General features: G+C 40.5%; 1 protein-coding gene across 1 annotated transcript in view; it reads left to right on the top strand.

The window, feature by feature from the left end:
- The window catches only part of LOC121276012 (V-type proton ATPase 116 kDa subunit a1-like), a 230788-nt gene that overhangs the window by 82093 nt on the left and 125644 nt on the right, over positions 1 to 23051 (top strand). Inside the window, exon 9 of the mRNA XM_041183957.1 lies at positions 5655 to 5867. Coding sequence (XP_041039891.1) covers positions 5655 to 5867 — 213 coding nt within the window. The remainder of the gene's footprint in view (positions 1 to 5654; positions 5868 to 23051) is intronic.

Raw genomic sequence — 23051 nt, 5'->3', positions numbered from 1 at the left:
CACTGGGTGGCTGTCCTGTTTTGCAGAGCATTGGCACTGACCACCTTTGCCAATGCCCCCCAAGCTGGATTAATGAAGTTACTACCCTTCCTACAGCTACAACGGGGGTAGAAGACATCACGGTGGGCCTCCACTGCATCCAAAAGGTGCTCGAGGGATGTGTCATTAAACTGAGGGTGGTGGGTGGCCGCAGTTTTCTTGCCTTTTGTGGCCATGTCGTCCGTGCAGCAGTCCTGGGCTGGAAATACTGAGAGATGTGCACATGACTGCACTTTAAATATGGCGTCTGGCATGATGAAGCGGCAAAATGATGGCATGGCGGGCGAATGAGAGCCTGCCCGCCATCGAAACCACATGTTTCCTGGGCATGCATAATTTATGCAGCGGGATTGGGACAATACGGCGTGAGAAGCCTCCACGCAGCCAGCGGGTAAAACACTTTTTCCACCCGCTACCACACCTAGTGAAAATCTGGGACAATTCCGCCCATAGACATGTGGGGTTGGTAAAAATGGGACTAATGTTCACTTGGGGCCAAAATTATACTCAGTGCATATGGGGATGTGGAGGTGTCCTGATCAGTGCCAGATGTTACATAAATACTGCATTCAGATCAATATATTGCCTTAGAAAAAATTGGAAGTTACCACAGTAAATTTGCATATAAAATGACATTACAGCTCACAATTTTTATAATTTACCTTAAACTCAAGAACATCGATGCAAAGCCATTTAGTGACAATAGAGTAGAAATGCGTACAGGTACCTTGATAGTTTCAAATTGCATGGTATTGTTGTGGGGTGTGATGTTGCATGATATTTAATATTGAAAACACCTATAACAGTGCCATCTACAGGCATAATAATTATTGTGTGATAAGTGGTGACTCACTGAGAAATTTTAATATATTGTAATGAAACTTGGGTGAAACACTAGGGCCCCTAATGCAAGAGAAAGTTAAAAAGTATTGGGGAGAATATAAAGTAAGTCAAAAAGTGACACACAAATTTTTGGTCCCTAGTCGAGTGCATAGTGTCAGGAAAATACCCAACTCTCAAGCCCAACTCAGGAGAAACATCCCCAAGCAGCCTAATTTTCATGGGTGGGTGATAACTGGAGTCAGCGCCTGCCACCCTCAGAAACAGTGCACCAGCAGCCACAGGGGCTGTCAAGTTGTAATAAAAACTAAAACAAACTAAAACAAAACACAGCCCTCTAGACCTCACCGCCCCCGCCCCCCACCCCGCAAAATCCATGCCAATTCATGCCGTGGTCCCTCATACCCTCTGTGTCCACCCATCCCCAGGGCTCTTTATATTCCCTATGCCAACTTAATGTCAACTCATGCTCTCCCCACCCGCCACCCTTTATCCTTATGCCCTCCATGCCAACTCACCCAACTTCCACCATGGATAGACTTCAGGAGCTATTCTCAGATTACATAAAATAAAGCAGGGCATTGCTTACATCGCAGACATTCAAGGAGCAGGGGAAGCTTCAGCCTGACAGCAACGTAACCCTGGAGGAATGCCCATGGCATGCTGGGTGGATTCTAATGGATGTGGTTATTCGAGTCTAATACAGAAGTTATTATATTAATGTCATTGATAAAATCCAATTCAATAATTCAAATCCCTTCAAGTACTTAATGCCTCATAAAAGCAAACATTTGTAATCATAGTCCCATATCACAGACAGCTAATCCTTTTATAATCTCTTGGAATTGTCAATCAAACTAAACTTACAGATCCCCACCATGATAATGATAGGTAAAAGCAAAATACCACAGATGCTGGGAATCCAAAACAAAAACACAAAATGCTGGAAAAACCCAGCAGGTCTAATAGCATCTGTGGAGAAAAAAAGAGTTAACGTTTCGAGTCGGTATGACTCTTCTTCAGAGCTTTATGATAATGATAGGTTTTGGAAGCAATCAAGCAGCACTAATCCTATACTGGTAACCTTCAGGAAGCATCAATTGTTTTCAACTGCAGGCTGTTTTTTTTCAAAATTTAAAGAACAGCACATTTAAATTGCTTGTCAGCACCATAGACTTTATTCATTTTTTTACACACGTGCTTGTCTACTCTTACCAACCCCAAAGGGATACCTGGCCCCCTCCAAAAGGGTACCTGACCTCTTCAAAGAATTCCAACAGATTTAGACCATTTTGTGCTAAATACCACGAGTTGGGGATCAGCTCTTAAACTAAACAAAATATCAAAGCTAAGGGTTTTAGCACATGAGCATTTAATGGCTTCTACATGGGAGCTGGGTATACAATTAATTAAACATATTAATGGAGGCTAATAAATTTGGCAACAAGGATATTTAAGGGAGCATAGTGTCATAGGCAGGAGTTTACTTTCAGAACAAAGTAGCCTCAATTATTTTAAATTAAAAACATACAATTTTTGATATTTCTCTCAGCTGGATCAAAAGATTGTCACTTGGTTGATGTCACTAATGAGCTAAATCTGTGATTGGCTGCTGCGAACCAAGAGATCACTTTTTCATTCCATTACCATAGACCCATACAAATTTACAGCACAGGAAGAAAATGTTTCACCTATGTATGAGTGATGGTTCTAAAATAGCTAGAACAATCAGAAGTTAATTCAACTGACCCAGTTGGTGATCCTGGTAATGAAATCGTTTCTGATTGAAGGCAGCAGCAATTTTAAATGTGCCGCTGCCTCCATAAGTCTCGGATATGTGAAATGCCTCTCACCTCCGTTCACACCCCGCCACCCCCAGAAAAATTGGGAGGTGCTGAGTTTGGGGGCAGGTCTTTTGGAATCAGATTCTGATGCCATTTTGGCTAACACACAGAGTCCATCAGTTTCAGCTTAAATTCTGGCCCTTGTAGAGGTTTTAGAAACCTATAGATTCTAGGAGGAATAGGTGACAGAGATAGCTGACACTTAGTCAAACATTAATATCCATTCGGGATACAACATGCAAGGATCTGGGAAGAGATTTGGGCAGTTGAATTAATAACTGGATTAGTGCCAGTTTCTGTCATATTACCCACACAGTTAAAAAAAATTATCCTTCCTCAGAGAAACAACATAAAAATGTTATTTTGAACAAACATCTATTATAGATATGGGGCAGGATTTCCCGCACCCACCCACCGCTGGGATCTTCCGGTCCCGCCGCAAGTCAATGGACTTCTAGCTGGGGCGCCACCTCGCCCACAGCAGGTCCTACCCATGACGGGGCCGGAACATCCCGGCCATTATAAAAAGCATGTCTTAGTATGCTGGACAATAAATTAAAAGCAGAAAAGCAAATATAGCTATAGATGGGAAAACGTAGTGCAAATCTGGGATGATTCCGCCCCAAGTGTGGTAGTGGGCAGAAAAAGGACATTTAACCCACCGGCCGCAATGGCGGCTTTTCACGCCCTATCATCCCATTCCGCCTCATTAATTCTGCAGCCAAAGGAAACACGCTATCTTGCTGGCAGGTGGCCTCTGATTTGCCCGCCATACCGTTACTTCACCGCTTCCTCAAGCAGGGCACCATATTTAAACTGCAGTTGCACACATGCTTCTCAATACTTGCAGCCCAGGGGGGCACCAGTGAAGACATGGCCCCAAAAGCCAGGAAGAGTGCAGCCCCCCCAGTTTGGTGATAAGCCCCTGGAATGCCTTCTGGATGACATGTGGGCCTGCCACAATGTCGTCTACCCCAGCTCTGGCTGCAGGAGGCCCAGCAGTCTCACCACTCCGGCTTGGGAGGCGGTGGCAGAGTTGGCCAGTGCCAATGCTGCACATAAGAGGCATCCAATGCAGAAAAAGGATGAATAATCTCAAGCATGCCGCCAGGTTAAATCAACCATCTCATCACTCTTAGCTCACACACTCACAAGCCCATGGCACGTTCACTGGCATCTCACTCACTGCCAGCTCAAGGGACACCGCCACTCACTCTCTCACGCAAAACCTCACATCACCATCTGGCCTCATCTCCTCTGGAGACTGCCATCTCAGACCGTACCATTTTGAAGCCACTTGCACAGATCAACATGTGCCCCCCTATCCCAGTACAGCCCCCACCCTGAAGTCTCTTCCCTGGCCTGAGGCTACTTCTCCTCCTTCCCCAAACAAGCCTTAGCCCTACAAATGTTGAAAAGCTACCCACGCCATACTGCTGGTCTGGTAGTTAGAGATCTGCCCATGAGCCCCCCTAAAAGTGATGTGGTGCTGCCTTTGAAGCCTGGCACTGATCACTGCGAGTGCTGCCCAAAGGAAGGTGGGCAAACAAACCTCGAAATCTCAAGCGAAGTGCAGCTCGCTAGGTGCACCTCACTTATATACAGTTGTGAAACATGTCAGCATGTAGCCGGATGCTCCAGTGCAGGGGGATGATTTTGGTGAGCAGGGCTTATAATTAGATGCAAATATATTAAAATGGCATTCCCAACGTCCGGCGGCAGGAAACATGGCCTGCCATTGACGGGCGGAGCAGACAATTGCAAACTGGTTTCACAATGGCGTAAAACTGATTTTTGGTCTTCTCGCCATATTGTCCTCTCACGCCTGCCAAGACGCCCGACACCAACAGGGACCAGAAAATTCCAGCTTTACTCTCCTGTGCTTGTCATGAAAAGGGAAGTTCTGAATGTATAGCAGATTGATTATGATTTATAAAAGAAAGGTGTTTTGCTTGCAGCCCTTCATTCAGGTCTAATAATGGTCTCAAAATGTCAAATGGCTTGTTGTAAGTTTCAGCATGTTCTAATTTATTCCTATAGTTTCACATTGTATAACTCTTCTGCAATTAAGCTTTAACCAAAAATACTCAGTATTATCTGACACTATCAGCTCAGATATTAACCAGCTAAATATCTAGAGTATATAATTCAGTGCTAAAGTTTCTCCTTTACACAAACGTTTGTTTTAGCAAAAGAATTGAAGGATTGTAATGTGCCATTGGGCTTTCCTTCTTGACAGGGTATTTATAATTGTTTTATTGCAAATCGTTTATTTCCCATTGATGTTCATTGCATTTTATTGTTTAAATAAATAATTTCTGTAATAACTCAAAGTCTTAGCAAAATTAATAAAATGTGTATTCCCTTATTTTATTTTGTCATTCGGTTTGACTGATTGCGGATTGATCAATTATTAGACAGAGAATTCTAACTACCAATGTAACTATCCAATAAATGCACAAGAAAGATCACCTTGACAACAAATCTTGCTAATTCGCAGTTTTTCAATGTTAAAGGTGGCAAAAATGAAAATATTGTGCAGCTGTTTTTCTTTAGACTATCAAATATTTAAGAGCACCTCCTGCTAGTCTTGTTTATTTTTTGTACTTTTGATTTAATTTCATTTTAACATAAAAGATAAACAAATTTCATAATTATCACAACATATACAGATGAGCCACAGATAGCATGCTGTAATTGGGCTTTGACCAGTTGCTATATAATCTTCAGTGCATTACCCAATAATTGCTCTGGCCTCTTAAATTGTGATTTGTTTGAGCACGAAGAAAGTATCTTTGATTGGTCTTTGCGTGTTGCAATCTAGAGTTCACTACGTAAATTAGAGCTTTTTTTTATTTACACTGATAAAGTGATGTGCATCAAAACTGATCTTTAATTATGCTAAGACTAACTCTTTCATTCTTTGAACAGATACTTGACCAGACAGAAAAGCACCGTAACAATTTGCTGCTCTCTGCTGCTAAGGATATTCACAAGTGGAATGTTAAAGTCAAGAAGATGAAGGCAATTTATTACACGCTAAATCTTTGTAACATTGACATTACCCAGAAGTGTTTAATAGCTGAAATCTGGTGTCCTGTTACAGACCTTAAAAAAGTCCATTACACATTAACAAAAGAATCAGTAAGTATCTCAAATATGTCCAAAAAGTAAGGAATCTAAATCTGCTGGTGACTGTAAAACCCCTTGAGTATTTTGAGTCACAACTATTTTTGTATAGCAATCATTGATTAATATTTATGCTATAATTATGCTGTGCCCAATCCAAAAATCAACTTTAAGTTTGCAGCGTTTACTGAGTGAGCCATTGGTTATTAGTTCTTCCGAAGTATATGATGGTTGAATAATGACCAATAGTCATTGTGCAGTGCATGAGGGTTGAGGAAGGTGATATGGTACGGCATGTGGTATTTTCCAGGCTGGCCAAATCCACAAGGGAAACTTGCCCATTCTATCACAATGGTTTTGCAATTTGTAATTATAATGAGAAGGTTTGTGCACTGAATTCAGAAGTAATGAGTCCACTAATACCTTTAGAGATTTAAAAAATTTCTAATTAACCACACCCCCAACTACACCACCTTTAAAATAGATTTTAAATTTATAAAGTCAATGCAGCAAGGTTACCACAAGCACATACTCGACAGTGCAATTCAAAAGGTTTTTGACACACCTCTGGTTACTGGAACAGCAGACTTCTGCAAAGCGGCTGGAGGCTTTTCCCAAGCTGTTTCACACAGTGTACCTTTCAGATCTCACATGGCCACACCCACACAGCCTTCCATCCTTCTTTAAATATATTTCTCCTCCTTTGATTTGTAAATCCCACTGTTCCCCCATGTCTTTGGAATTTACTTTTCCCATGATATAGAAATCTTTTATATTGTCATTATGGTCAGCACTTTTGAGAAAAATCAACAGAATAACATTGCCTTATTTACCTTTCCAGTTATAAAAACCTTATCATGTCTCTTTGAAAATCAAACAACTTTTCCCCTTATCTAAAAATGCAAATTTTATTCACACCCAATCTGCTGACTTTACCCTAGCTCGCTCATTCACATTTCAAATGCCACTTTACACCTAAACCTTGCAATATATCCATCTTTAATTTAATTAAATCAGCCACACATAGATCCAAACACACACATACATAAACAAGCCTACTTTACAAAGTCCCACAATAATATTATGAAAAATATGATAGTTTCGTGACACCTCCATCCTTATGGAAAAACGAACTATCATAATTTTAAAAGACAGCTTCATTTTCTCAACCCATCTTACATTACTTGCTATACTTAACTATATACATAAAATTGTTATGCCACTATGCATTAACATACCAATATATACAAATCCTTTGTATCAACGGAAGTCATTTCAGTCCAGTATCTATGTTTCCAGTATCCTAGTTTGATTAGAGGGAAATCAATTTCAGAATCCTTCATTTCTATCTCTTTCCCCTTATTTACCACCACTAATACCTCCTTTTGGTTATCTTCCCTGTGAATGTACTTTTTAAGCTGACTTACAAGACACATCCTCTGCTTCTTTCTTCTATCTGGAGTATTTATTAAATAATTTACTTTACTCAATTCCTTTTCAATCCTGTAAGGCCCACTAAACCTTGCCTTTACTGGTTCACCTAACACTGGTAACAAAACTAATACTTTTTCCCCAGCAACAAAAGTATGGGCTTTGACCCTCTTAGCTGCCTTTGCCTTCATCACCTGCTGTGATATCTTTAAATGTTCCTTAGCAAACTCTCATGCTCCATTCAATCTTTCTCTGAAGTTTGTCAAATAATCCAGGAGAGTAGTTTCTGAATCCTGAGCAACTAACTTTTTCTGAATCAATTAAGTGGTCCCCTTATTTCATGACCATAGACTAATTCAAATGGACTAAATCCTGTTGATTCATTAGGACCATCCCTTAAAGCAAATAACAAGAATGCAATCCCCCAATTCCAGTCCTGCGGATAGTCTTCTAATATAAGCTCTCGTCCTGATTTTAAAGTTGATGCCATCTCTCTAAAGCACCTTGTGCTTCTGGGTGATAAGCTGATGACTTAAATTGCTTTATCCCCAGGCTGTTCATTCCTCCCTTAAACAGCTGTGACATGCAATTCTAACCTTGATCCAACTGTATTTCTTTCGGTAACCCATATATTGTAAAAAAAATGTAGCCAACTCCTCTTCAATTCTCTTTGCTGTAATATTTCATTAAAGTATCACTTCCGTAAATCTTGCAGACACATCTATAATTGTCAGCAAGTACTGATTTCCACTTTTAGTCTTAGGGAGGGGCCCTACACAATCAATCAGGACCCTAGTAAAAAGTTCCTCAGATACTTGAATCACAAATAAAATTGCAGGTTTAATCACTGCTTGAGGTTTTCCTGTCACCTTACATGTGTGACATGATCTACAGAATTTGACTACATCTTTATGCAATCCAGGGCAATAAAAACGTTTTTGTATTTTTGCCTGTATTTTCCTAATTCCTAAATGTCCCACAAATATAATTTCATGAGCCACTCTTATTATTTAATTTCTGTATCCAGTTGGTATAACTATTTGATGAACTACCTCCCATTTTTCATCTGCTGAACCATGAGATGATCTCCACTTCCTCATTAACACATTACCTTTAAGGTAATAACATTCTGGAATACATTCTGTCTCTGTTTCTAAATAAGCTATCTGATATAACTTATTTATTTCTGACTCCCTCTGCTGTAACTCTACCAATTTAACTGAACTCAACACTTCCACCTCATTCTCTTCAACCTTCTCTTCCAGCACAACCTTTTCAAAAACAGATTCAGCTAATTGAATATTGGCATCTTTTCCCTGTCTTTTAGATTCCTCCTCTTCCTGTGACTTTGTGATCTCATTACTACACAATCTGGAAACAATCCAGAATGTTCTTTCTGCAACATCTCTGTTGAATGCACCTCCACAGGCTGCTTGACTACAGTAGGCATCACCAACATATTTACCCAACTATATCATTATCTAAGATAAGTTAACACCTGGAATGGGCAATTTTTCCACTACTCCAACAATCACCTCACCTGTTTTCAACTTACCTTTTAAATTTCACCTTTCACAATGAAATAGATTTAACATCTATATGAATTCTTTCCTGCACACTACCTCTGGAGAACAACTCATATGCACTCAAAATAGCCTTTTTACTGTCTTATAATTCACCAGTACTCCTGACAGCGATGCATATACCTCATGAGCTCTACCTACCAACCTATACTGTGAAAGCAATGTCCAGTTTTCTTGTGGCCATTTCGTCTGTTTAGCTACCTTCTCAAATGAAATAAAGAACACCTCCACATCCCTTTCCTCAAACTTCAGATGTACCTGCAAACTTAAACATCTCCCCACTGTGTGTTGGGTTGAAAGTGGTCATTTCCACGTCAGAACCTTCCTCAGTATCTGAGATCTATTTTTAACTTCCAACCTTTTAAGCTGATATTCTTTTTCTCTTTCCTCCATTGCTAACTTCTCCAATTCCCTTCGAAATGCTCGTTCTATTTCCTTTTCTGCTAGCCTTTTTAATTCCAATTCTCTTTCTCTTTCTTTTTCTTTTCCCTCCAATTCAAGTTCTTTAATTTCCTGTGCTTGTTCAAGTTCAAGATTCTTCATTTGTAACTGAAGTCTCACTACCTCCAGCTGTGACTCACTAGTTTTAGGTATCCCTTCCAATTTCAAATGCTGCACTATTACTTCAATTCTTTGCCCCTGTGATTAAACCTAGCTGCAACTTATACACCAATTCTATTAACTGGCCCTTAGGGCAGAATCTTCGGGTTGCCAAGCGGGGGCAAGCCCCACTCGCTGGCGCATAAAATGACACACAGTGATGTTGGGTATGCATCCCGATGTCACCGCATATCATTCTGATCCTCAGTTCAGCGGGCGCACAGCAGAGTTGGCTGAGCGCCCACCGAACTGTCAAAGGCCTATTATGGCCAATTAAAAACTAATTAAAGTAATTAATTGAGCTGCCTGTCCAACCTTAAGGTTGGCGGGAAGGCAAAGAGGCCAGGCGGCCTTCGCATTTATCATGAAACCTCATACATGAGCGGGATGAGGTTTCATGAAGGGTTTATAAAATAAATAATTTTTTCATTAAAGTTCAGTGACACTGTCACGTGAGGGGACATGTCTTAAAATTTTTTTTTTCTTCTTTATTAAAATTTTTAAAAATCACACTCTTCTCCCTGAGGCAGCTCTGTGCCTCAGGGAGATTTTTGCACTTTTTCGTGGGCATGCATGAAAGAGCGCAGGCACTGACTCAGCTTACTCCCCGCACCCCCCCTTCCCCCCCACCCCTGCCCACACAGGGAGCACTCAGAGCTTCCGTGTGCACGTCATGCTGGGCGGGCCTTAATTGGCCCGCTCACGCAAAATGGCGGCACCCAGCTGATCACAAGCAGCGATCGGCTGCACGCTCGCCCACTCCCACCCAATCCCCCCAACGGGGAGAAAATTCTCCCCTTAGTTACTTCTTGTAAACCAATCAGCATTATATCTTCTACTGCCAAAAAAGTCTTAGCCATGGTTAAAGCCTTATTTGCAATCTCACCACTTTAAAATCCCTCAATATCAACTCCTGAATTCAATGTTCTTCTCGTATTCATTGCCTTATGATTCACCAACTCCAAGCCAATCAAGGAATTTCAAAAATCCCGCAAAGAGCCCCCAGTTTTGTTATGATATGACAGGTGTGTTTGCCAGGCTGAACAAATTCACAAGGGAATCTTGGTCAAACTATCACAACAGTTTTACAATTTGTATTTATTACGAGAAGGTTTGTGCACTGAATTCAGAAGTAATGAGTCCACTAATCCCTTTAGAGATTTTAAAAATTAAATTAAAACATATATTAACAAAAGAAAAGAATAAAACACACAAACAAGATCACAGTTACACAACTACTTAATATTATAACAATTCCCAAAATTCCTAATTAACCAAATTCCCAACTACACACCCCCTTTAAGGCAACAGTTCAAAATAGATTTTAAATTTATAGAGACAATCCAGCAAGGTTACCACAAGCACATACTCGACAGTGCAATTCCAAGGGCTTTTAACACACCTTTGGTTCCTGGATCAGCAGGCTTCTGCAAAGTGGCTGGAGGCATTTCCCCAGTCCGTTTCACAAGGTGTACCTTTCAGATCTCACATGGCCACATCCACACGGCCACCCATCCTTCTTTAAATATATTTCTCCTTCTTTGCTTTGTAAATCCCATTGTTCCCCCGTGTCTTTGGAATTTACTTTTCCCATAATATAAAAATATTTTATGTTATCATTCTGGTCAGCACTTTTTGGAAAAATCAACAGAATAATCTTGCTTTATTTATCTTGCCAGTCGTGAATACCTTATCATGTCTCTTTGAAAATCCAGTAACTTTTCCTCTTATCTAAAAATGGAAATTTCATTCACATCCTATCTGCTGGCTTTACCCTAGCTCACTCATTATTACATTTTTACACCAAAATTTTTGATAATTTCAACCTTGCAGTTTATCCATCTCTAATTTAATTAAACACACACACAAACACACACACATATACATGCCTACTTTACAATATCCCACAATAATACTATGAAAAATATGAATTTTGTGACAAAGGAACAATAAGAATTCCTCACATTTGATAAACAGCACAAAGTGCTTCACAGAGTGGAGAAGGATATGTGTACAACAGGTGGCATATGGGATGGTAGTCAAAAGACCAGTATTGGACAAAGGTTTTTAAAAGAAGGAAAGGAGGAGTTAATAGGGAATTTCTGAAGGAGCTTTAGAGTGCAAGTGAACAGTGGTTGAAAGAATGGTCACAAATGTTGGAGTGGGCAGAGGATGAGCGGTAATTCAATGCTGCAGGAACAAAGTGTACATGTTTCTTTGAAGCAGGCTTTGGTGCTTGGCCATGAAGCTTTTGAAGTTAAGGACAAAGACTTTCATTTTGATTTGAAGGACACGGAGAATTAATGGAGCATAGCAGATGTAAGTTAAAGGTTTGAGCAGGTAAGGGCATGGCTGCAGTTTATGAAAGATTGAAACAGGGAATAACTAGCTATGACTGGTTAGGCCACAGCTAGAGTATTGCATGCAGTTCTGGAATCCACACTATAAGAAGGATGTGATTGTGCTAGAGAGAGTGCAGAAGAGATTTACCAGGATGTTGCCTGGGCTGGAGAGTTTTAGTTATGAGGAAAGATTGGATAGACTGGGGTTATTTTCCCTGGAGCAGAGGAGATTGAGGGGGGATATGATTGAGGTATATAAAATTATGAGGGGCATAGATAGGGTAAACAGGAAGGAACTTTTCCCCTTGGTGGAGGGATCAATAACCAGGGGGCATAGATTTAATATAAGGGGCAGGATGTTTAGAGGGGATGTGAGGAAGAATTTTTCCACCCAGAGGGTGGTGGGAATCTGGAACTCACTGCCTGAAAGAGTGGTAGAGGCAGAAACCGTCACAACATTTAAGAAGCATTTGGATGTGCACTTGCAATGCCATGGCACAATCAGCTTAGTGCTGGAAAATGGGATTAGAATCGTTAGGTACTTGCTTGGCTGGTGCAGACTCGATGGGCTGAAGGGTCTTTTTCTGTGCTGTAGACATCTGTAGCTTTGTGACTTTGAGAGTTTTGGAGAATTTCAGTATTCAGATGATAAAATCATGGATTATAGTCTCAGCAGAACTGGGGAGAGAGGTGGGACCAATAAAAGTGTTGCTTTACAAGTTGAAGAAAGTGTTTTTGGTGATAGTAGATGTGGAGAAGCATCAGCCTGTGTTCAAGAAGAATACCAAGGTTTAATGCTACCTAATAAGAATGATAATGGGAAAGGTTAAGAGGAGAGATACTAATGGGGCCTGTAATGGATAGGGTTTACAGTATAAGGGTAAGGAAATCTTGCTGAAATTATACAGGGCTTTGGTGAGACCATACCTGGAGTACCATATACAGTTTGATTTCCTTACATAAAGAAGGAGTTACTTGTCTCCAGGTTAGGGGCAGCTGCAACAAAGGTTCACTAGGTTTGGGAAGTCTGTCCTTTGAGGAGAGGCTGAGAAGAGGAGTTTGATAGGTGATCACATTTAAATGTATACAATTCTTTGAATGTTTGACAGAATTTGTGTCAGGGAGGATGTTCTCCTTCATTGGAGAGTCAAGAAATAAAGCTTATAGTCTCAAGATAGTCAACCATTTAGACCTGAGATAAGGTGAAACTTCTTCCCTCAAAGGGTTGTGATTAGGAAGGCAAAGAGGATCCACAAAACTAAATTACTAAGGAACATAAAAAGAAATGATGATCTACAGATGTATAAATAATGAAAGAAAATTCAGAATAGGGATGGGGCCACCAAGGGATGCACAAGATAAAACTTACAGATAATGGCAGCAAAATGGCAGAAATATTGAACAATTACTTTGCCTTAGTATATTAACGACCTAGGCTTGTGTGTGCTGGGCATAAATTTAAAGTTTGCAGATGGCACAAAACTTGGAAGTATCATGAACTGTGAGGAGAATAGTATTAGAATCTAAGGCTGGGATTTTCAAAAGGTTACTGGATCAGGACCTGATGCAAGCAGACTTTGAAAATCGTAGTCCCTGAGGTTATATCAGAATGCTGACACCTCTGGGACAATTTTGAATTTTCAAAGAGCCAGAGGTGGGGAGGGAATGGGGTATGCTTTCACCATCAATTAATGGCCCTGTGAGCTCCTTAAGGAGGTGTTAAGGAGGCGTTTCTGTTAGAGTTTGGAATTTTAAAATTTTATCCCAAACAGTCTTGTGCATGTTATTGCAGTTGTCAGGCTTGCTGCAGGGCTTGGTAATTTTCTCTGCAGTTGCTTTGAGTTGAAATCTGAGGGGCTAAGAACACTGCATCAAACATTGTTGTACATGGCTGGTTTTGACCTCCTGGCTTTCTCAGGAGCTGTCTGCTTAAATCAACAAGGCAGCCCCCAACATGGATACCCCCGCCTTTGCTGCTGGCCAATTAGGCCATTTAAATTTAAAACAGTGTCACAATAGCAACACAGCTTGGGCAAGGGGTTAGGAACCAGAATTCATCTGGGTTGGTTCCCAACCCTGGATAGAAAATCCAGCACTCGAGAACAGAGGCAGGTCAGTGAAATGTGCAAGGCGCGTGGCAGATTAAATTTAATACAAAGAAGCGTGATGTAATACAATTTGGGAGGAAGAATAAGGAACGGCAATATAAAATAAAGGGCACCTTTTTAAAGGAGGTACACGAAGAGGGAGACTTGCGGGTGTTATATATTCAGCAATTTTCTGTATATCTTATTTATCCTCTTATTTATCTCAGCGCAATGCAGAGATGACTCTAGTTTTAAATCCAAACAGTTTGTTTACAGAGCTTTAAAATATCTCAGAACGTACAGGATTTCCAACACTCATGTTCACAGCTTAGAGCCCAGATCCTTTCTGGAACATTCCCACTTTGGCGTCAGAACTTAACTCACTAGCTCCACCCACAAGCTTAAGCAATCAAGTAAGTATACAAGGATCAGTTACCAGACTAACATAATCAAGCACAGATGAAACAAACCATTGATCGGAGTGAGGGGTTATATATACACAAAATGTTGAAGGTGGCAGGGCAGGTTGAATAAGTGGTTAAAAAGACATATGGGACCCAAGGCTATATAGATAAAGCCATTGACCTGTTTTTTGTTTAGTCTAGACGACTCAGGGACCCTTTAAAAACAGCAGATGAGATCCGTTTCCAGGATTCCCACCCCATTCCTATTTACGACAATTTTCTTTGGCATGGTAGTAGCCAGCCTTCACACAGTGCACTGGCCTTTGCCAGCTCCAATGCAGGGGTGGGCAGTTTAAACCTCCTCACGATTTTAGTGGAGTCAGGTCCCTTCAATAATTAGGTGTGGTTCACAGCCTCTCAGAGGAGAAGTGAACATGAGGCAATCCCAGTTCCAAGTGAAGAAACAAAACAAAATCACCTGCTCCTGGAATTATTTCATTGATAGATTTTGGAATACAAAATAGATTTGTTCTTCCAGATTCAATAGTTAGTTGCTATATTGTAAGTTATATAAGGGGTTGAGATGCATTAGAGTACTTTTAATGGAAAAAGTGCTCTTATGTATTCAAAAGTGAGGAAAACACTGCGTGTGATCTCTTACTTAACTATTTGAAGTGATTTAAATGCCCATATTCCTTTTAAAATGAAAGGAAACCTCAGCAGCTTTCACATAGAGAAAAAAAAGCCCTGCCTTCTCCTGGACAGCTTTGATTGATAGGACATCTGTTGTAGCTTACGGAAAAAAGGCTATTGTTTTCTCAGTTTCAAAAGACTCCATTATTTATATTTCCCAGGGTTTGTTATTATACTTGAGCCTATTATGAATGCATGACTGAGTTTCAAAAGCTCCAAATCAATTTATCTCATTAGGAGAGTGAGTTCACATTTTGAGTAACAATTTTAGGAGGTTATTGTAGGATTGTGTGTGTTTGATCTAGTCACTGAACTAGATGCTTGTTTGTTTTTACAACAGATTGACCACTTGAGGGGATTTAAGCTTTTTGAATGGGTTTTATAAATGAGGTTTCTTTCGGAATGAAGTGTTTGAGTAAGAGCTCTATTATATTGTTAGAAGTTTTAATTTTTTTCAGTTGCATTTCAAAGACATGGCTCCTGAGGTTTGCCCAAAGTGGGTGGCTATGGAGGATGCATGGAGGGGGTATGGGGTTAGGGTGGGGGGGGAGGGTGATGGTTTAAGGGCAGAATATTCACCATTAAAACTGGTCCAATATCCCAGTAAGGAAATGCAGGCATTTTAGCCTCCTGGCCTCGCCATCCATTTCCTTCGATGCCTGACTACATCTCAAACTCATTTGTCCAGAATGACAACGTGATGAATGGAGGCCTTTTAGAGGAGACAGATCTGCTGGGTCAAGAAGTTTCCTGAATCGACCTTCCTACCTCTTGCATGAAATCTGGCCTATTGAGTAAAAAAGTAAAGCAGTTATGATACGCCTTTATAAAACTCTCATTCAGCCTCAATTGGAGGATGATATCTAATTCTGGGCACCATACTTTGGGAAGGACACAAAGGTTTTAGAGAGGGTGCAGAAAAGATTTATGTGATTGGTTCCAGGGATAAGGACTTCAGTTACATGGATAAATTGGAGAAGCAGGGGATATTCTTCTTACAGAAGGGAAGGTTGATAGGAAAGGTGTTCAAAATAAAGAGGGAGTAGATAGGAACATAGGAACATAGAACTTAGGAGCAGCAGTACGCCATTTGGCCCTAAGAGCCTGATTCACCATTCAATAAGATCATGGCAGACCTGGTTCTGATCTCAACTTCACGTTCCTCTTTGCCCCCCCTTAACCCTTGACTTCCTTGTCTTTCAAAGATCAATCTAACTCTGCCTTGAATAAATTCAATGACCCAGCCTCCAATGCTTTCTGGGGAAGAGAATTCCAGATACTAATGACATTCTGAGAGAAAAAAAGTCACCTCATCCCTGTCTTAAAATCAATGAGCAGTGCAAGAGAAGATGCCAGGAGCAGCACCAGGCATACTTAAAAGTGAGCTCAGCATAAGGTAAGGCTGAAGCATTTTCAAAAATCTTCAGCCCAAAGTAATGAGTGGATGATCCATCTTAACCTCCTCCCAAGGTTCCCAGCACCATAGATGCCAGTCTTTAACCAATTTGATTCACTCCACATGATAGCAAGAAACAGCTGAAGGCATGAGATACTGCAAAGGCCATCTTCCCTGACAACATTCCGGCAATAGTACTGAAAGATTGTGCTCCAGAACTATCCACTACTGTCAACATTCACTTCCTCCACCATCAATGCAGTGGCAGCAGTGTGAACCATCTACAAGCAACGCACTAGGGCTCCTTTGACAGTACCTTCCAAAGACACGATCCCTACGACCTAGAAGGATAAGGGCAGCAGATTCCCAGAACACCACCACCTACAAGCTCCCCTCCAAGCCACACACCATCCTGACTTGGAACTATATCATCGTTCCTTCACTGTCACTGGGTCAAAGTCCTGGAACTCCCTTCCTAAAAGCACTGTAGGTGTACCTACACCACATAGACTGCAGCAGTTCAAATAGGCAGTTCATCACCACCTTCTTAAGCGCAATTAGGGATAGGCAACAAATGCTGGCATAGCCAGCAATGCCCACATCCCATGAAAAATGGAGGCCCCTTATTCGTAAGCTGTGTCCCCTAGTTCTAGTCTCTCCCATAAGAGAAAACATTCTCTCAGTATCCACCCTGTCAAGTTACATCAGCATCTTACATGTTTTAGTAAGATCACCTCTCATTCTTCTAAACTCCAATGGGTGTAAGCCTAACCTTTTCAATCTTTCTTCATTGGACAAACCCTTCATTCCAGGAATGAGTGGAATTAACCTTCTCTGAATTTCTTCTAAGGCAATTATATCTTCTTTTCAAATAAGGAGACTACAACTGTACACAGAACTCTAGATGTGGTATTTGAGGCCCTGTGCAACTGTAGTAAAACTTCCTTACTTTTATATTCTATTCCATTCCCCTTGCAATAAATGACAACATTCCACTTGCCTTCCTAATCACTTGCTATACCTGCATACCAACTTTACGTGATTCATGTACCAGGACACCCAGATACCTCTGTACCACCAAATTCTTCAATCTCTCTCCATTTAAATAGTATATTGCTTTTCTATTCTTCCTGCCAAAGTGGACAAGTTCACATTTTCCCACATTATACTCCATCTGCCAGATTTTTGCACACTCATTTAATATATCTCTATCCCTTTGCAGACTCCCTACCTCCTCTTGACAAATAAGTTTCTCACTTATCTTGGTGTCATCGGCAAATTTATCCACCATATATTTGGTCCCTTCCTCCAAGACCTTGATATAGATTGTAAATAGTTGAGGCCACAGTAATGATCACTGTAGCACTCCATGAGTTCCAGCTGTGTGATAATCAAAAATTATTCATTTATCCCTACTCTCTACTTCCTATTAGCTAATTAATCCTTTATCCATGCAAAAATGTTATCCCCTACACCATGAGCTCTTATCTTGTGTAGTAATGTGATGTGGCACCTTAACAAATACTTTTTGGGAAATCCAAGTACACCACATCTACAGGTTCCCCTTTATCCCCCTTGCTTGCTACTTCCTCAAAAAATTCTAATAAATTAGATAAACATGATTTCCCCTTCACAAAGCCATGTTGACTCTGCCTGCTCAGATTATAATTTTCTAAGTATCTTGCTATAACCTCCTTAATATTGATTCTAGCAATTTCCCCGTGACAGATGTGAGGTTAACTGGTCTACTGCTTCCAATTTTCTGTCTCCCTCCTTTCTTGAAAACAAGTGTTACATTTGCCATTTTCCAATTTGCTGGGATCCTTCCAGAATCTAAAGAATTTTAGAAGATTATAACCAATGCCTCTACTCTGTCTGTAGTCACTTCTTTTAAGATCCTAGGATGCAGACCATCTTGTCCTGGGGACTTGTCAGCCTTTAGGCCTAATAGTTTTCCCAGAACCATTGTCACTGGTGATACTGATTGAGGGAAACTATTCCTATTGGCAGTTGGACTGAAAACCAGAGGACCATGATTTAAGTTGATTGGCAAAAGTACCTTTGTCACCCAAGAATTGTTTTAGATCTGGAATGCACTTAGCATATGGTGGAGGCTGATATACAATGAGGGCTTTCAAAAGAGAGTTGGATAAAACCTGAAGTGAAAAGATTTGCAGAGCTACGAGGAAAGGGCAGGGCGTAGACTAGTTGAGTTGCACTTGCAGAGAACTGGAATGAAACGATGAATAGAATAGCCTCTTTCCATATTGTATCCATTCTATGATTCCATCATATGGTTCTAGTATTGGCCAGGGAAACTAGCAAGGAGGACAAGGCATTAGAAAAGCAGATCAAAAAGATAAAATAGTATTTAAGATAGAGAGAGATAATTAATAAACTAATAAAACTTAAAGGGTATAAAACACCTGGCCAAATGGATTGTATCTATGTATGATATTAGAAAAGGGAGCAAAAACAGAAAATGCTGGAAAAACTCAGCAGGTCTAGCAGCATCTGTGGAGATAGAAACAGAGTTAATGGGCTGAATCTTCTGGCTGATGTGCTCGTGGCAGAGCCCGCACGTCAGCGCTTAAAATGTCATGCGAGCGTCCTGACGTCAGCGCGCAGCATCGAGATGTTTTGGTTGGTGGGCATGCTATGTAGCGTGACGCGCACCCGCCATTAATTAAAGGCCTTGTTAAGGCCATTAAGTCACCAACTGACCAGGATTTTGACCCATTGGGCCTGTGCCAACTTCGACTCGGGCCCAACGGGCAGGCGAGTAAGTGATTTTTTTACAAAACTCATCCAGCGGAGGGATGAGGTTTGATATCGGAATTAAGAAAGTTTTTGTGTATTTCATTAACGTGTCCCATCTTGTGTGACATTTTCAAATGAAGGGGACATATTAATGATTTTTTTAGTTTTCTATTTTTAACGTTTCACTGCCTTTCAGCGATCTCCCTGAGGCAGCACTTTGCCTCAGGGAGATGTGTGCTCTTTCGTATGCATGCGCGGAAGAGCGCACTCTCACAGTTGGGGAATCCCCCCCTCGACCGCACAGGAAACGCATGGCGCTTCCTGTCGGGCAGCATGCTGGGCAGGCCTTAAGTAAAATGGCGGCCGGGCCCGTTTTGGCAGCGGCGATCGGCTGCCCGCCCGCCACCGAGTCGGTCAGGCCCGCCCGCCATCAAGGGCAAATTTCTGCTCAATGTTTCAGGTCCATTTGACCCTTCTTCAGAGCTCTGAGTTTTTCCAGCATTTTCTGTTTTTGTTTCAGATTTCCAGTATCTGCAGTATTTTGCTTTTATAATAGAAAAGGGAATTGTGACAGAGGACTGTTGGACTGCTAATTGAACTAACATTTATAAAGAGAGATGGAATAAGTCCAGGGAATTATAGAACGGTTAGATTAACATCAGTGGTAGAAAAAACAATGAAATCTTTAATAAAGGATGTAATTATAGAAACATAGAAACTAGGAGCAGGAGTAGACCATTCAGCTCTTCGAGCCTGCTCTGCCATTGATTATGATCATGGCTGATCATCCAACTTAATAGCCTGCTCCTGCTTTCTCCCCATACCATTTGATTCCTTTCGCCCCAAGAGCTATTTCTAACTCCTTCTTGAAAACATACAATGTTTTTGTCTCAACTACTTTCTGTGGTAGCGAATTCCACAGGCTCACCATTCTCTGGGTGAAGAAATTTCTCCTCATTTCAGTCCTAAATGGTCTATCCCATATCCTCAGACTGTGATCCCTGGTTCTGGACTCCCCCACCATCGGGAACATCCTTCCTGCATCTACCCTGTCTAATCCTGTTAGAATTTTATAGGTTTCTATGAGATCCCCCCTCATTCTTCTGAACTCCAGCGAATATAATAGACTCAATCTCTCCTCATATGTCAGTCCTGCCATCCCAGGAATTAGTTGGGTAAACCTTCGCTGCACTCCCTCTATAGCAAGTACATCCTTCCTCAGATAAGGAGACCAAAACTGCACACAGTATTCCAGGTGTATTCTCACCAAGGCCCTGTACAATTGCAGCAAGACTCGAATCCTCTGGGTATGAAGGCCAACATACCATTTGCCTTCTTTACCACCTGCATGCTTACCTTCAGCAACTGGTGTACAAGGACACCCAGGTCTCGTTGCACATTCCCCTCTCTCAATTTATAGCCATTCAGACAATAATCTGCCTTCCTGTTTTTGCTACCAAAGTGGATAACCTATCATCTATCCACATTATACTGCATCTGCCATGCATTTGTCCACTCACTCAGCTTGTCCAAATCACACTGAAGCATCTCCGCATCCTCCTCACAGCTCCCCCTCCCACCCAGCTTTGTGTCATCTGCAAATTTGCATTTAATTCCCTCATCTAAATCATTAATCAATCAAAATTGAAAATATAATAAACAATAGTTAGCATGGATTTCAAAAGCAAAATGCTTGACCAACCTTATTATTTTAAAGAAGTAACAGAAAGAGAAGACAAGAGTAAGACAATACATTTGGATTTTCAATGGGCCTTCACTAAGATACGCCATAGCAGATTCATGACTAAGATCAGTGCATGTGGAGTCAGGGGGCAAGTAGTAGAATGAATAGTAAGCTGGCTATAGATCAGAAAATAGGAGTTAAATGTAGTCACTCAGACTGCCAAAAGATGGAAAATGGCATTCCAAGGAATTGTCACTGGGGTTGTTCACAATTTACATAAATGATTTGGACTCAGGAATCAGAAGCGCAATTTTAAAATTTGAGGAAGTCACCAAATTAGAGGATATAGATAATACTAAAGTAGACAATGACAACATACAAGAAAATATTCATAAACTTGCAAAATGTCTGTGTAAGTGGAAAATGAATTTCAAATTTGGATACGTGTGAGGTGTTAATTTTTGGTAGGAAGAAATTTGATTCATTTTTATGTCAGACGTTGTTCAACTACAATTCTGAAAACAGAAAGCTGGATGGCTCAGCACAATAATTCTTTGATGTATGAAAGCTGATACAAAGGACTACAGTCATTCAGTAATGTATGAAGGTTGATATAAAACAGTACAGTCATCTTGTGATATATGAGGGCTGATATAAAGGGCTACAGTCATTCTGTGATGTATGAGGGCTGATATAAAGGACTACAGTCATTTGGTAATGTATGAAGGTTGATATAAATGCCTACAGTCATTCTGTAATATATGAGAGCTGATGTATAGGACTACAGTCATTCTGTGATGTATGAAGGATGATATAAAGGACTACAGTTATTCTGTGATGTATGAAGGTTGATATAAATGACTAGTCTTTCTGTAATGTGTGAGGTTTAGGATATTGAGGTATAGTTATTCTGCATTGTAGAGTGTGGGAGGAATCATGGACTAAGATCATCCTGTCATGTATACTTCCAGAATGGTGATAAATATTCGTCCTGCTGCATATGAGAGCTAGAGTCTCTATAGTCTATATGCTCTATAGTCACTCTGTACTGTGTGAGGCGGGGATAATTGTCAACAATCATTCTGCAATGAATGAGAGCTGGGTAATTATTGATCATTTCACTGAGGGTTAATTACATAGTCATTCTTTAGTCCACATTTACAGTCATTGTCAATTCACCCACTAGTTGGAAAATGAACTTAACAGAAAAAATAATCATAAAAAAATGAAGGAGAGTGCTTATTTTAGAAAGAGCAGGTTATGCTAAGTTCTGTATAGAGCTGTATAAAATATAAAATTCTCAGTCTGAGATGCAGAGTCAATATTATTCAGTCAGCTTATCCTGTGTTTATTCTAGTCACATATGTGAACAGCAGCTCATGAAAAATGGACAGCCAATACAGTTAAAAGAGAAAGGCAAAATCAGCCTTTTTGTTTTGGAATTATCGATCTTTTAAGAGGACATTCCAGTGTTGCTATATGCATAAATAACTTGCAATCAGTGAACATTTTGTATTGTTTAACATTTTCCTTCTGGGAGCTCTTTCTATATTTTTTCTATATTAGCTACTATGCCCCTCATCTGATTGTGCTTTTTCTATTTAATTAGGCTTTCCTTGGTTTCCTCTTTGTTCCCCATTCCATCAGCATCATTTCATCTGCCTGATGCTGGGAGGATGGGTGAAGAAATCACAGACATCATCCTACCCTGCCCCCACTTTCTGAATCTAATGGTAATATTGCAACACCATTCACTTTTTAACCAATTGGTTTTATTTCCTGCTGATGTAAGTCCAGTACTATTCTGACAGTGAAAGTATGCATTAGATTGCCAGCATTGCAAAGATAAAATCTCATTTGGATAATAAGAATGTACAGTCCACTGTATGGGCTCAATTATAACTACTAAGAACGGGTGGGATTGGGAGCAAGTGAGGGTTAAAAGTGCTGAAAGTAACAGCACGTCAAGAAGCCGGTTCCATCTCGCCAACTTCTGCAATTAAATGCAGCACATTAGACGGCATTCGAGCAATCCCCTGAGGAGAGGCAGTTGCAAATTTAAATATGTTAATTGATCATTAGAAGCTTTTTAACAGGGGTTTTCAACTATAACTGTGGGTACACAGCTTCTCTGGGCTTCTTGGACTTCATCAGCGAAAGCAAAGTGACGATTGAGGAGCTGAAGAAATGTCAGATAAAAATTCCCATAAGTACTGAGA

This window comes from Carcharodon carcharias, chromosome 3 (assembly GCF_017639515.1).
Source record: "Carcharodon carcharias isolate sCarCar2 chromosome 3, sCarCar2.pri, whole genome shotgun sequence".
Taxonomy (NCBI): domain Eukaryota; kingdom Metazoa; phylum Chordata; class Chondrichthyes; order Lamniformes; family Lamnidae; genus Carcharodon; species Carcharodon carcharias.
The sequence above is the reverse complement of the archived record's forward strand: the minus strand, read 5'-3'. Positions and strand labels throughout refer to the sequence as shown.